Source organism: Ictalurus furcatus, chromosome 20 (assembly GCF_023375685.1).
Source record: "Ictalurus furcatus strain D&B chromosome 20, Billie_1.0, whole genome shotgun sequence".
In the NCBI taxonomy this organism is placed as follows: Eukaryota; Metazoa; Chordata; class Actinopteri; order Siluriformes; family Ictaluridae; genus Ictalurus; species Ictalurus furcatus.
Window position 1 is genome coordinate 12,115,163 of NC_071274.1, and position 13,393 is coordinate 12,128,555.

Below are 13,393 nucleotides of genomic sequence, written 5' to 3' on the forward strand. Positions count from 1 at the left end.
CCGCCGGCAGATGGCGCTGCAGCGTCGAAGTGCAAAGACTGCTGCAGAGCACGCGCGTGCACGAGACTCTTATATATGGACACGCGCCTTTTGTTTGTTTTGGTTTTCCCTCTGTTTAAGCCTTGGTTGATTTTTGAGGGTGTGTCTTGATTTAATCCAGGTGTCTATGTTTCAGTTGGATTATGTTTGTTATTTAAACCCCTCTTGTGGCTGCGCACTTCGCGCAGTATTGACGTTAATCACTGAATGTGTTGTGTATGCGAAGCGGTCCTGTTTTCGTGTCCTGATCTCGTTTCATGCCTCGACTTTAGTTTATGTTTAAACCTCGCTGATCTTGTCCAGCATCGACTGTGTTTTCCTGTATATTATCTGTTGAGTAAAAATAAAGACACTGATCTGCGCCTGCTCCCGCCTATGCTCCCGTGTCGTTACACAGGTACTGTGGCGAGACCATTCAGTGCTTGATTGGTCAATGGTAGTATTTATAATCAATGCGAAATTTGATTGGTAACCAATGCAGTGTGGATAAGATAGGAGTGATGTACTCATATCTTCTGGTTCCAGTAAGGACTATTGCTGCTGCATTCTGGACTAACTGGAGCTTCTTTTTGCACCTACTGGAACATCCAAACAGTAAGACATTACGATAATCCAACCTAGAGGTTTCAAAAGCATGAACTAGTTTTTCTGCATTGTGCAGTGACATCATATTTCTTGTCTTAGAAATATTTCTGAGACAAAAGAATGCTATCCTAGTAATATTATCTACATGAGCTTTCAAATGAAAGACTGGAGTCAATAATTACATTAAGACCTTTTATTGCTGCACTTGATGAAACAGAAAGGCCATCCGGAGATACGTACTTCTGTCTTGTCAGAATTGAGTAGAAGGATGTGAATAATACCATGTTTACGAATAATTCTACCCAGAGGTAGCATATATAAAGAAAAAAGCATTGGGCCTACAACAGAACCTTGTGGAGGACCAATCCTTACCTAGGTCATATACCACTTTAACCAGTGCTGTCTCTGTGCTATGATGAGGCCTAAATCCTGACTAATATAAATTAATACACCAGTTTTCATTACAAACTATATTATTGACAATAAGCTTGAGTGTTTCGTAGTATTTGGTATGTCCCCTTTTTGTTTTAATGACAGTTTGCACTTAAGCTGGCATGGACTTCACAAGTATGTGCAAAACCTTATGACACATTTCAGATCAAATCCATTGGAGTGACATCTGAACACATGCTTCAATAGAAGAACATTTACATTTAAATAGGGACCTAGAAATAGTGCAGTGTCTTCAATATTAAATATTCCACTTTCCTGGAAAGCTTTCCAATAGATTTTGGGATTTGGCATTCAGCCACAAGAGCATCAGTGAGGTCAGGCACTGATGTCGGTTGAGAAGGCCAGTTAATCACAAAGGTGTTCAGAGGGGTTGAGGTCAGGGCTCTGTTCAGGCCACTCAAGTCCTTTCAAATCAACCTTGACAAACCATGTCTTTATAGATCTTGCTTTGTGCATTGGGACATTGTCATGCTGGAACATGTTTGGACCCTTTAATTCCAGTGAAGGGAAACTAATGGTACAGCATACAAAGACATTCTAGACAGTTGTGTGCTTGCAACTTTGTGTCAACAGTTTGGAGAAGACCCATATATGTGTGTGATGTTCATTCTCCAGTTATCAACTTGTGTGCTGCTCCACCATGATGCATTTCTCATTGCTATGATTAGAAGCACTGGGAGAAGATGATGGAGTGAACAAGAGTAGATTTAACTGTATGTGCATAAGATATATAAACACATATAATATGTGTTTAAGAGATAGCAAGTAAGCAGGAGATAAGTGTGTGTGCATGATTATAAGAGAATAAAAGCGAGTGTGTGTAGGAAGGTCTGGGTTCACATTTCCAAGATGCAGGTCGTCCTGTATCAGCAGCTGATCAAAGACCTCTATACACACCCACACAGCCAAATGCCTGAAAAGAGCTGAAGTAGCTCCTTTAGATTTGACATTCAGGTATTTGTTGTGACAAGCTATGGTGCTGGCAGTAGCCTTCAGTGACAAAGGTTAAGTGACCTTCATATTAAAATCCATCCAGTGGTGTTCATAGACTTATTCACAAATGGCAAGGGCTAAAGTGTTTTAAAAGGGGTTCCCACCAAAAAAAAAAAGGCATATCTTGAAGAACTCATGTCAGTATTTTTAAGGTACATAAAATACCTTAGTAGAAATCATATTGTAGTATGTATTAAATAATTTATATTAAATAAGTGGGGGGCTTAATGTTTAGTACATTTGCCTCACACCTCCAGTCTTGGGGGTTCGATTCCCACCACCGCCCTGTGTGTACAGCCTGCATGTTCCCTCCATGCTTTGGGGGTTTTCTCCGGGTACTCTGGTTTCGTCACCCAGTCCAAAGACATGCGTTGTAGGCTGATTGGCATCTCTAAATTGTCCATAGTGTGTGAATGTGTGCGTGATTGTGCCCTGTGATGGGTTGGCACCCTGTCCAGGGTGTCCCCTGCCCCATGTCCCAAGTCCCCAGAAATATTCTCCAGGCAGCCCGCGACTCTGTGTAGGATAAACAGTACAGAAAATGTATAGATGAATATTGAATAATTGATTTTTTTAGCCAGTATCAAGAGCAGCACTAATTCTAATAAATATAATTCTTCTCCATCATGTTAAATTTTCTTCCACTCTTCATCTTGTCCTTCATCTCTCATCATTTTCTAACATTCTTCTCCTCTGCTCTTTTCCTGAACTGCCACATCATAAGAAAGTAAGTTTATTTCATGATGGTGTTCCATTTTGTTTGATTACGTAGCTATATCTACCATTTGCCAGAACACTTTATAGGCAGTGTTGGAATCTTTTAACATGATCATCATGATAATAATTCTTATTTTTAGTTCATCAGCAGTACTTATTGAAATATGTAATGTTTAGATAAGTAATGAGCTTAGTAGTTAGCACACTTACCTCTCACCTCCAGGGTTGGGGGTTCATGTCCCGCCTCCGCCCTGTGTCCCTCAGTCCAAAAACATGTGTTGTAAGTTGATTGCCATTTGCAAATTGTCCCTGGTGTGTGAATGTATGTGTGAGTGTGTGTGCCATTGTACCCTGTGATGGGTTGGCATTTTTCTGGGATTTGTGCCCATTCATCCACAAGATTATTATTGAGTTCGGGCACTGATGCCAGTTAAGAAATTCAGCATGCCAATTCACCCCAAAAGTGTTCAGTGTAGTTGTGGTCACTTCTCTGTGCAGGCCACTCAAGTTCCTCCACACCAGTCTTGGCAGACCATATCTTATGGACTCACTTTCTGCACAAGGGTATTGTAATTCTCATTTAGGAACCTTTGTTCCAATGAAGGGAAATCTTAATGCTACAGCATACAAATACATTCTAGACAACTGTGGACTTCCAACTTTGTGGCAACCGTTTGGTGAAGACCCTAATATTGGTGTGACGGTCAAGTGTCCACATACTTTTGGCCATACAGTGTATATGCAGCTGTTTCACAGTTAGCCTTTAGTGAGAGAAGTTTTGGCCTGGCTAAATCGCATGAATACTAAAGCATGAATATCAAATGAGGTAGAAATCAGATAGGTGAGCAGACTGGAATTGTTGAGAATTCAATCTAGAAACAATGTTTAGTTAGCAAACAGGGTCCATGCCTGAGTACGCGTCATTATTTGTGTTAATAGTAACCTGATGCCTCTCATTTCATTCTCACAGGAGCAGCTGGTGAGAACGAAGTTGTCTCCCAACCCGTCCGCTGTGTTCCAGAGTCGATCACGAATCTTCAACATCTGACCCAGTGGACCAGTTAACCAGAAAACAAATATGGACTTAGGATTTCACTTTGTGACAATGCACACACAGCTCACTGAGCTTTTAGGGAATGTTTCAAAAGCTGCAGCAACAACCTTTAACAGGCTGAATCTGAAATGCTACAGAGGGTTTAAGCGATAATCTGAAAGTGACTGATGGTGTAATAAAACACCCAAGAATATTACTCTAAACCATTCCATAGTGCTGCATGGGAAGGAATGATAGATGAACGTAGGGCTAAATTCACTTGGTGTGAAATCTATGCAAGAGAATGAATTTCTGAAATTAATGTCTGTTTCATGCAAGTCTCTAGTAATTTGATATACTATGGCATCCTTATATATGATTGGTATCCTTCATGAAAATAAACAAAAAAAAAAACTATACAAAAACAATAACAAGCAGTAAATGATATTTTGAGTGTATGCATACAGGCACATTGTATATTTTTATTTAAACTCTTTTTGTGCTTCTTCTAACAATGGTTTTCAGTAGTGCATTTTCTTCTGCAAAAGTGGTTTTAAATCACAACACAATTAATATACTCAGCAAAAAAGAAATGTCCTCTCACATTCAACTGCTTTTATTTCCATCAAATTTCTTAATATGTGTAAATATTTGTATTAACAAACATACATATGTTAAAGGGGGGGTCAATATCAAAAGTAACAGTCAGAATCTGGTGGCCTCCAGCTGCTTTAAGTACTACAGTGCATCTCATCCTCATGGACTGCACCAGATTTGTCAGTTCTTGCTGTGAGATGTTACTCCACTCATCCACCAAGGAATATTTGCAAGTTCTCGATCACGTCTAAGGGGATACATGGTTACATGTAATTTTCCACTGCAAGGACAATCAGCTGTCCTTCCTGTCTCCCTGTAGCACTGTCTTAGGCGTCTTACATTACAGACATTGCAGTTTATTGCTCTGAACACATCTGCAGTCCTCATGTCCCCCTGCAGCAGGCCTATGGCATGTTCACGCAGGTGAGCAGGAACCCTCGGCATCTTTCTTCTGGTGTTTTTCAGAGTCAGTAGAAAGGTCTCTTTAGTGTCCTGTTATTGTAACTGTGACCGTAATTGCCTACTGCCTGTAAACTGTTAGTGTTTTAATGACTGTTCCACAGGTGCATGTGCAATAATTGTTTATGGTTCATTCAACAAGCGAGCATTGTTTAAACCCTTTCCAATAAAGATCTGTAAAGCTTATTTGGATTTTACAAAGTTATCTTTAAAATACAGTCTCCTGAAAAAGGGACGTTTCTTTTTTTGCTGAGTATATTTTGTGATGCTTGCACTGGAGAGAATAATAGCACTGAGTCTCTTCTTGTAATGTTTAACAAGGTTTGAGGCACTTGTGGAGGATCTTGGTGCACTCCTCCATGCAGAACATTTTAAGCGCCTTTATATTCATAGGTTTATGCATGCCAACTTCTTTCTTCAATTCAGACCACAGGTTTTCATTAGTGTTCAAATACAGAGACTAAGAAGACCAAAACAGAGATTTTGTGTTTCTTTCATCATTTTAGGTTGCATACCTGTTGGAATCTTATTGGAAGCCCTATCTATGGCCTAGACTAAACCTACTGGCAGAGGCAACCAGGTTTTATAATGAAATATCCAGTACAGTCTTCACAAGAGCCCCAGAACCGCCAATTTGAAGATAGTTCCCAAACATCAATTATCCACCATCATATTTGACAGAGACTATATAGATTATTTTACAAGTGTATGCAGTTCCTGGTACGCATGACCAAAAAGCCTGATTTTGGTCTCCTCTCACTGAAAAATCTGTAAATCTAATGGCTCTAACTTTCTTTGGGACTGAGATTTTTATGGCCATAATTGTGTTTAGTGGTATTATTAACTGCTTATATATTATCTTATGTGTATTACTTAATTTGTGCAGGTCAACAATGATCTGTTTCTTTTCTATCGAAAGTTCTTTGGCTTTTGCCATGGTAATGAATAATGTATGTTTTTCAAGAATTGCAATCTTTGCATTTATTTAAAATATTCTTGCAATAATTTTGGCACATATTTTTGAGAGAAAATACTATTATTTATATAGTCCTAATGAGAATGATTTTGATAAATAGTACAATAGTTTCTCTGTTATTGTTTATAAAATCTTTTTTTTTTTTTTCCTGCTCATGTTTATGATGGGTGCCAATAATTCCAGTAGGCACTTTAACAGGGAGAGACATATTGTGGCTGTATGAATTAATGGAATTAGACTGATCATGTACTAGAACACATATGCATGTTTCACAATAATTGAAATAATTTATTTGTTTCAGGTGTTTGACAACTGTGACGTATGTATGCAAGGGTGTGTGTGTGTGTGAGAATTAGGCTGGAAAGATGTCTTTTGAATATTTAAGTTAAGCTTTACCTCCTTGTAGAGCCAGTTATTTGCTGGAAGGAGTCTGATGCCTCCACTATATGCTTCTTCCCTTCAAACCCTGCAGTAAATCAAAATGTACTTATTTATGGAATTTTTAGCAACTGAGCAACTCAGAAGCCATGTTCATTTATTTTGTTAATTAGTTCTTGACAGAAATGTTAAAAAGTGGAGAATGTACTATTCTGAAATAAAATCTACAATATTTGTGCTTTAATAAAATACACACTCTCTGAGAGAGTGGGTATGTAGTGAAAAAGAGACCGAAATGGCAGGTCTGTGAGAGTGTTACCCAAGAACATCTCTTCCCTGCAGTTAAAGCACTGACTCACTGAGAGTGGAAGATATAGCCATTGCCTTTATATCCTTAATCTTCACTCTAACAGGTATTCATTTTGGAACCAGGCCTGGAAAACACAAAAATTGCTAAAGGAATCTAAAACCAAATGGTGTCAATCGTGAGTTAAATAAGTAGTCAGTAAATATAAATTAAGAACTGACCCCAAACTTGCAAATATTGACATGAGGGAGAAACTAGTAAGTAAACCTCATGCAACCATGTTTGGTCCCTCTATCACTCTCTCTTTGGTCAGAGTGAGAAAATCTGATGATACTACTCCATCCCTCACAAAAGAAGCTGAAGAGAGAGTATAAGCAGAGGCACTGAGCACCAACAGTGTATACAGTGTCTCGGTAACACATAATATACAGTATATACACACAAAAAAGCATTTAGTGGCATATCTACCATTTTAATACAAGAATAGTCATCATTTTAGTTACATTACAAGGCAAAATATAATTGGTCATGTATGTCTACAATACATTAAGATTGGTTAAACAGTTAATGACTGTTTAGTTAAGTCTGTTCGTGCATCGAGCACGTGCATACACAAAAATATACAACTGTCACAGAGCAAACTAACCTTGGCACCCACACAATCAAATAATTAGACATTTACAAATACACGGACACACTGGACAGATGCATTGCTGGTTCATTACTTCTACATCGATCATAATGTAGAAAATGACATAGTCAAGTGCAAAAAAATAAAAAATGTGAGTGTATCCTACAACAAGACAACAATCAACAGAAAACCTGAAAAGAACTAAAGGCAATAAGTCTACATTTTGTCATGATCCTCACAGTGTACACACCTGATCTGAAGAAGGCAGTATCTGACAGAGTTTATAATAGATGTATCAAGAAGAACGAGGAAAGATTAGCCAGTCAAACTGACAAAGTTAGAATAGAAATGACAGGAAGAGTGGTGGGGTAAATATTACAACTAAGGCAATCCAAAAGCCTGTTAGAGGATACAAGAGATTGGAGGTAGTTCTAAAGGCGGTGGGTACAGAGGTGTTTTTTTTTTTTTTTAATATTATCTTCACATTCAGAAAGAGAACTGCAAAATTCTGAACTGAGACCATATTCAGTTTTTCACTTCATTCCTTTTTTTCTTCATTTTGTCCTAAAGCTATGCAAATTTGCACTCAACAGCATCAGTTGTTCAACAGACAACCCTAATGATGACTTTAACTGCTTAGACTAAAAGGTTATTTAAGCTAAAAAAAAAAATGGAATGAAAGCCAAGAGAAAGCAGCAGATAAGTCGGAGTCCATTAATTGTCATATTAGTTGTATAATCACTTTTGGCTAAATTTCTTCACACACACTGGACTCTTCCAATTTTCATCAACACCTTCTGCATGAATGATCCATCTGGACCCAGAATCTTTCCTCCTGAACCCATAACTGGAAAGACAACTGCTGCATAATTTAGCTTTGTTCCATCTCCAGCATAGCTGAGTCAGCTTAAAGATGGCTTAGTAACTAACAAGTTTTATAAGGTGTGTTTGAATACACAAAACCATACAATGCAGACATACCTAGGACCAAGTGTGAGAAAGGCTTGTGTATACAGTGACATAAAAGCACCTGAATATTAAGACTTCAGCAAGTCTACATCAAGCACCAACCAATTTTACAACCAAACAAATGTTACAAAGTACATGTTCACAACACTGGAATTTCCTCTTCATGGTGTATTTTATCAGCTCACAAACACACATCCTGCAATGTCTCAGTCGGAAGATGGTCAAGACTTGTAGTATAGACCACAACAAATACACAAAACACACACCCAACCAGCATTCTCCCACAAACACAAACATTCTTGATTACCATATGATTACTGGAGTTTTCTGGTCAACTGTTGGTCTCCTATGGATTAAGATGAGTGAATACATAAGTATATCAGTAATACCACTACCATAACCATTCTGTATGAATAGTATTGCTACTATGCAGTCTCTACTCAGAAATGCACTTAAACTGTCTGTATAGAAAACAGTGAAATGAAGATGAGTTAAGAATAACTAACAGACATGTACAGCAGGCCCATGGAGTGTATATTGAGTGCCTCTGGTTTTTCCACTCAGTCTACCCAGTTGACACTTGATTTAGTTTTTTCCTCCTTGTATATAGGTGCTTGTGTAGCTCTAATAGCCCGACAAGCAGAGAAACAATCACACAGGACCAAGTGCAATACAGAGTTGTGATAGTGTTATCAAATACAATACAGGTCTGACTGTGATGCTCTCAATGATGAAAGCCAAACAAAATACTGAACATAGAGAAAGATGGTTTAAACAGGTCCAGACACTAAATGTATGATCTCGTTAAACTCGACAGTGATGTCCATGTGTTGATAACTGTAGTTCTGATGTTAAACCATCTGAGGGTCAACACGACAGGTTCTCTTCATCCAAACACATCTTCAGTTTGTACCTCTGCTATTAACGTGACGTCTGTGTTGGAATGGTCAGCCTCTGAAGGTTTTGTACTTATGCATTGCTGAAAGGTTAAATAAGGCTTGCCAGTAATCTGTGCATGTGTATGAGAGTTTATTGTGGCAGCTCTGGCAGTCCAATTCTACTTTCAGTCTGCATGGCCACCATCCTTCAGCAGGAAGCCCATGTACCTACCAACCAAAGAGAAAACAGCCCCGGTTTATCCTCAAACAATTCTTGCATTTATTAGAATAAGCAAACTAAACAAAGCAAAATGGTGTACCGCACCATTTTGTATACGCTGACTGCTGTAATAATGAAATTTCTTCACTATTAATATTTAAAAACCACAAAATGAACACATTAGCATGTCTGTCCTACTTCCACAAGAAGCTGAAGAAGTAATACAAAGTAATAAAATAAGATAGGTAGTTGTACCTGTTAGTGAGGAAATCACAGGTGGGTATCGAGCTGACAGCCTGGTGTATATTCATGCCTGAGATTTCTCTAGGAACTCTGGGAGAAAAGGAAAAGTAAAGAGAAGGAAACCAGTGAGAAAAAGACAGAAATAAAGATTCATGTCCATTGGGAAAATCACAAAACAACAGGGCTTTTAACATTCAGAGATCTGTATTAAAACACATTTGGACGTTTTAGCTATATCCGAAAACTTTAACTATTGAAAACTTTTTTTTTTTTTTTTTTATTAAAATATGTTGCCACCTATTTTATTGTAAATTTGTTGGACTATGTCCATGGTTCTCAACCTGGAGGGCGACTGGTAGGGGGGCGCAAATTGTTTTCAAGAAACAAAAAACAGACAGGACATCATTTGGGTACTAGTTTATTGCATTTCAATAAAAGAAAGAAAAAATAATCTGTATGTTCTTTTTGCTGGGGAGAGGCGGAGCTTAGCCTCCCTTTTATCTAGCTGTCAGGCTGAGAGCCAGAGATTTAACAAGGTCATGGATAAAGAGACGCGCCCTTCATCCCAATTTACATCATTCATATGCGAATGTTTTTAGAATGCAAGATGAATGTAATGCAACATGTTTTACATGTAAAATAGTCCAAGTTATTACAACCTAGTTCTCTTGTTCAAAGTAGTTATAGTGTTCAGAAACATTTTTAATCATTCATGTTCCATACCTGTCCGTTATATAGTTTTATAAAAGACAGAAAAATAATTTTTTAAAAATCATAAAAGTTATGAAAAGTAATTAAAAAATTGCAAACACACAAAAGCAGTTGAGAACCTCTGGTCTATGTTATGAAGCATGCATTAGCATGCACTGCACCACTACATTTAGGCATTCAACTACACTGGAAAATGGTGGACAATGTCACAGCAGAGAAAACTGTACAATGGGATCACTTCACTATACGGTACCGTGTAAAAATCTTAGGCACATGCACAGAAATGCTGTAAAGCAAAGACGCCTTCAATTAAAAAAACAAAACAAAAACAAACTATAGAGGTAGTAGCAAACATCATAAAATAAACAAAGTCAATATTTGATGTGACAATAAAAAGGTCTCGGGTACAATTTGTGCAGTTGAGAAGTTAATTAACTAGTAAGTTTTACTGAGCATCTTGGAGAATCTGTCACAGTTCTTCTGGAGACTCTTTTTTTTTTTTTTTGCATGCAGAGTGGTTTGTTACATAATATGTTGCTTTCTTTACTGAAATAAACATTTTTCTGTAACATTTAATTATTTATTGTAGCGTAATGTTTGGAAATATACAATGTTTTGCCAGTTTAAAATTGACTTATAATGTGTACAGTCATAAAATAAAATCTCTAACAAAATGTTTACCAAAAAAACCCAACTTTTTATGCACAATGCTGCACATCTGGTAATGGCCTCATGACATAACTTGTGTTCTGATGCCAACGTGAGAAACAGTGGAAATGTCCCGGGTTGAACCATGTTTATTATCCTACCTTATCTGGTTTTCTAGCTGTATCACAATTTTATCATCATATTTATCAACCCTTCCTACCTTATCATTAAAAAAAAAATCATCTTGTGCCACTTTGTTAAAAAAGTCAGTAGTCTATATGAAAAGAGCAAAAAAATCAATGATTAAATCATGAGATGAATGTTTCCTCACGTCAAAAAACAATTCACTGCATGAAGTCAAAATAGTTTTGGGTTTTTTTTTTTTTTAATTAAAATCAGGCTTTTGCATAGTTTATGCATGTATACTGCATGAGAAAACTAATGTTAATAATTCATTTATGTGGATCAGAATGTGCATTATGCAGTGCTGGGCAATAGTATCACCACAAGGAGCGAAACTATTTGAATCAATTACGTTCAGTGTAGTATAAACTATTTTTAAGAATGTTTTTATTGTTTAATCAGTTCATTGTCTTAACATATAGATGTAACAACAAATTGAGATGCACCAAAATACATTTATAATAGTTTCTGCTTGCTTAGAGGGCTAAGTTGTTGATCTAGTCATGAGGTACCTACAATTTCCCATTCATGTATATAGCAATGATATAATCAACCATTTATGACTACATGAAATAAATTGCCATAATGAATAAGACTTTGCTAACAGTCTGGTTGTGTGTGAGAGATGAGAGAGACAGACAGATGATGATGATGCACTCGTGTGTGACTGGGAGCAATTGAGGCAGAGATCTGTGTGAATGTGTATGAGAATCTGGGTTGTGTGAGAGCAACCCTCCTGAGAATGGGATCAAACAGAAATGCTGACCAAGTACTCAGCCTCATCCTTAAACTGGGTTCCTGAATAACAAATAAGCTCACGTCTGTTAGCTCCTGCTTTACACACATAGCTTCTCTTTCCAGACACCACCATCTCCCTCCCACATATTTTTGTTGGGATCCCAATCCTGATGCACACCTCTACTGTGTGTTATTGCAGGGAATAATGCAAAATGTGCAATGCATATTTATATATATAAAAAAAAGGGCTCTGTGTAGGCAACTTGAGTTCTGCACACCAACCTTGGCAAACCATGTCTTCATGGACCTCACTTTGTGCACAGGGGCACAGTCATGCTGGAACATGTTTGGGCCCCTTAGTTCCAGTAAAAGGAACTCTTAATGCAACAGCATCCAAAGACATCCTACACAATTGTGTGCTTCCAACTTTGTGGCAATCATTTGGGGAAGGCCTACATAATCGATGTGATGGTACGGTGTCCACTTATGACCATACAGTGAAATTATGCTTCCAGAATTGTTTGACCTCCTTGATTACCTCAACAGGTCAAGGGCTTGTGCTGTGTCCATGAACCATTAGACTCAGGAAAAGATGGATAGATGAATAAACACAAACATATTTGATGATGCTTGGATTGATGAATACATGAGATTATTGCAGGGGTGCACATACCTGTTTTGAGGTGACTTCCCATAGGCAGTTGCTAGTGATTCTCTCAGTATCTCGCTGGCAAACTGTTGTGTAGCCTGGAAACAAATGGTTTTATACAAATTAGAACACAGCCCAGGTTATGTCAATAAAGATTAAATACTGTTCATTATTCAGCAGCTTCTTTTTTCTCCAGAGAGAATGCAAACGTGACTGTCTTTTCAAAATGTGTGCCTCCTCTGACAGATTCCTGCCATTTGACTGCGGCCGCAGAATCACTGTCATATATGCCGTAACCTCACAGTGAATTCAGAAAGGCTCTGGAGAAGAACATGGATGTGCAATAAGAAGTGCCATCATTAAACAGGTGAACTACTTATTCGCTGGCACCAAATTCAAACAAGAAACAAATAAAAAACAATGAGAAACTCAGCATGAGGATCTTGCCTAATGGTAGTTCTGTAGTACATGTGGTGAAAAGTACACCAAAGCATGTACTATCTTCTTCGTTTTGTCACTGTTGTCTGTGCTGAATATATTCAGAATCAAGACAGAACTTTGTTCATAATTAAAACATATTTCACAGGAAATCTCCAGATAAATAACTTTGGCCTGCGACGTATTATTCAGTACAAGCACGTCTGTGTCATTATTATAACAAATGTGGATTTGCAAACTAATGAGAATAAAGTCAAAACAAACTAATCAGATTTAATTACAAATTTATTCATCCAGACACAATGAAATTTAAGATTTATTTCTAAGACTTAGAAAATGAACTAGATTTAGCCTGGTGCAAAGCCATTTAAATATTTTATTAAATAATTTAGCATTTATTTATCCACAAATTTAATAAAATCTTCTTAAATTACATTAAACCAAATTCCCAAATATTTAACATTGCAGACATGCAATTAAGTCATATAGACTAACTCACTCAGTATTACACAACATAAAATACAAATGAAGGCACAGCTAAGGCAGAG

The 13,393-nt window shown here is 37.4% G+C and overlaps 2 protein-coding genes across 6 annotated transcripts in view; one reads left to right on the top strand and one right to left on the bottom strand.

Moving 5' to 3' along the window:
* The window catches only part of map6d1 (MAP6 domain containing 1), a 29,882-nt gene extending 25,843 nt beyond the window's left edge, over positions 1 to 4,039 (top strand). For both annotated transcript variants that reach the window (XM_053651777.1, XM_053651778.1), the window contains one exon: positions 3,758 to 4,039. In XM_053651777.1, coding sequence (XP_053507752.1) covers positions 3,758 to 3,835 — 78 coding nt within the window. In that variant the 3' untranslated portion in view covers positions 3,836 to 4,039. The remainder of the gene's footprint in view (positions 1 to 3,757) is intronic.
* Positions 4,040 to 6,993: 2,954 nt separating this feature from the next.
* The window catches only part of yeats2 (YEATS domain containing 2), a 59,844-nt gene continuing 53,444 nt past the window's right edge, over positions 6,994 to 13,393 (bottom strand). For 3 of the 4 annotated variants that reach the window (XM_053651769.1, XM_053651771.1, XM_053651770.1), the window contains 3 exons: positions 12,432 to 12,505; positions 9,491 to 9,568; positions 6,994 to 9,243 (listed from right to left, as the gene is read on the bottom strand). In XM_053651769.1, coding sequence (XP_053507744.1) covers positions 9,201 to 9,243; positions 9,491 to 9,568; positions 12,432 to 12,505 — 195 coding nt within the window. In that variant the 3' untranslated portion in view covers positions 6,994 to 9,200. Of the gene's footprint in view, positions 9,244 to 9,490; positions 9,569 to 11,704; positions 12,506 to 13,393 lie in introns of those variants that run through there. The other variant, XM_053651772.1, reaches the window with a different exon arrangement.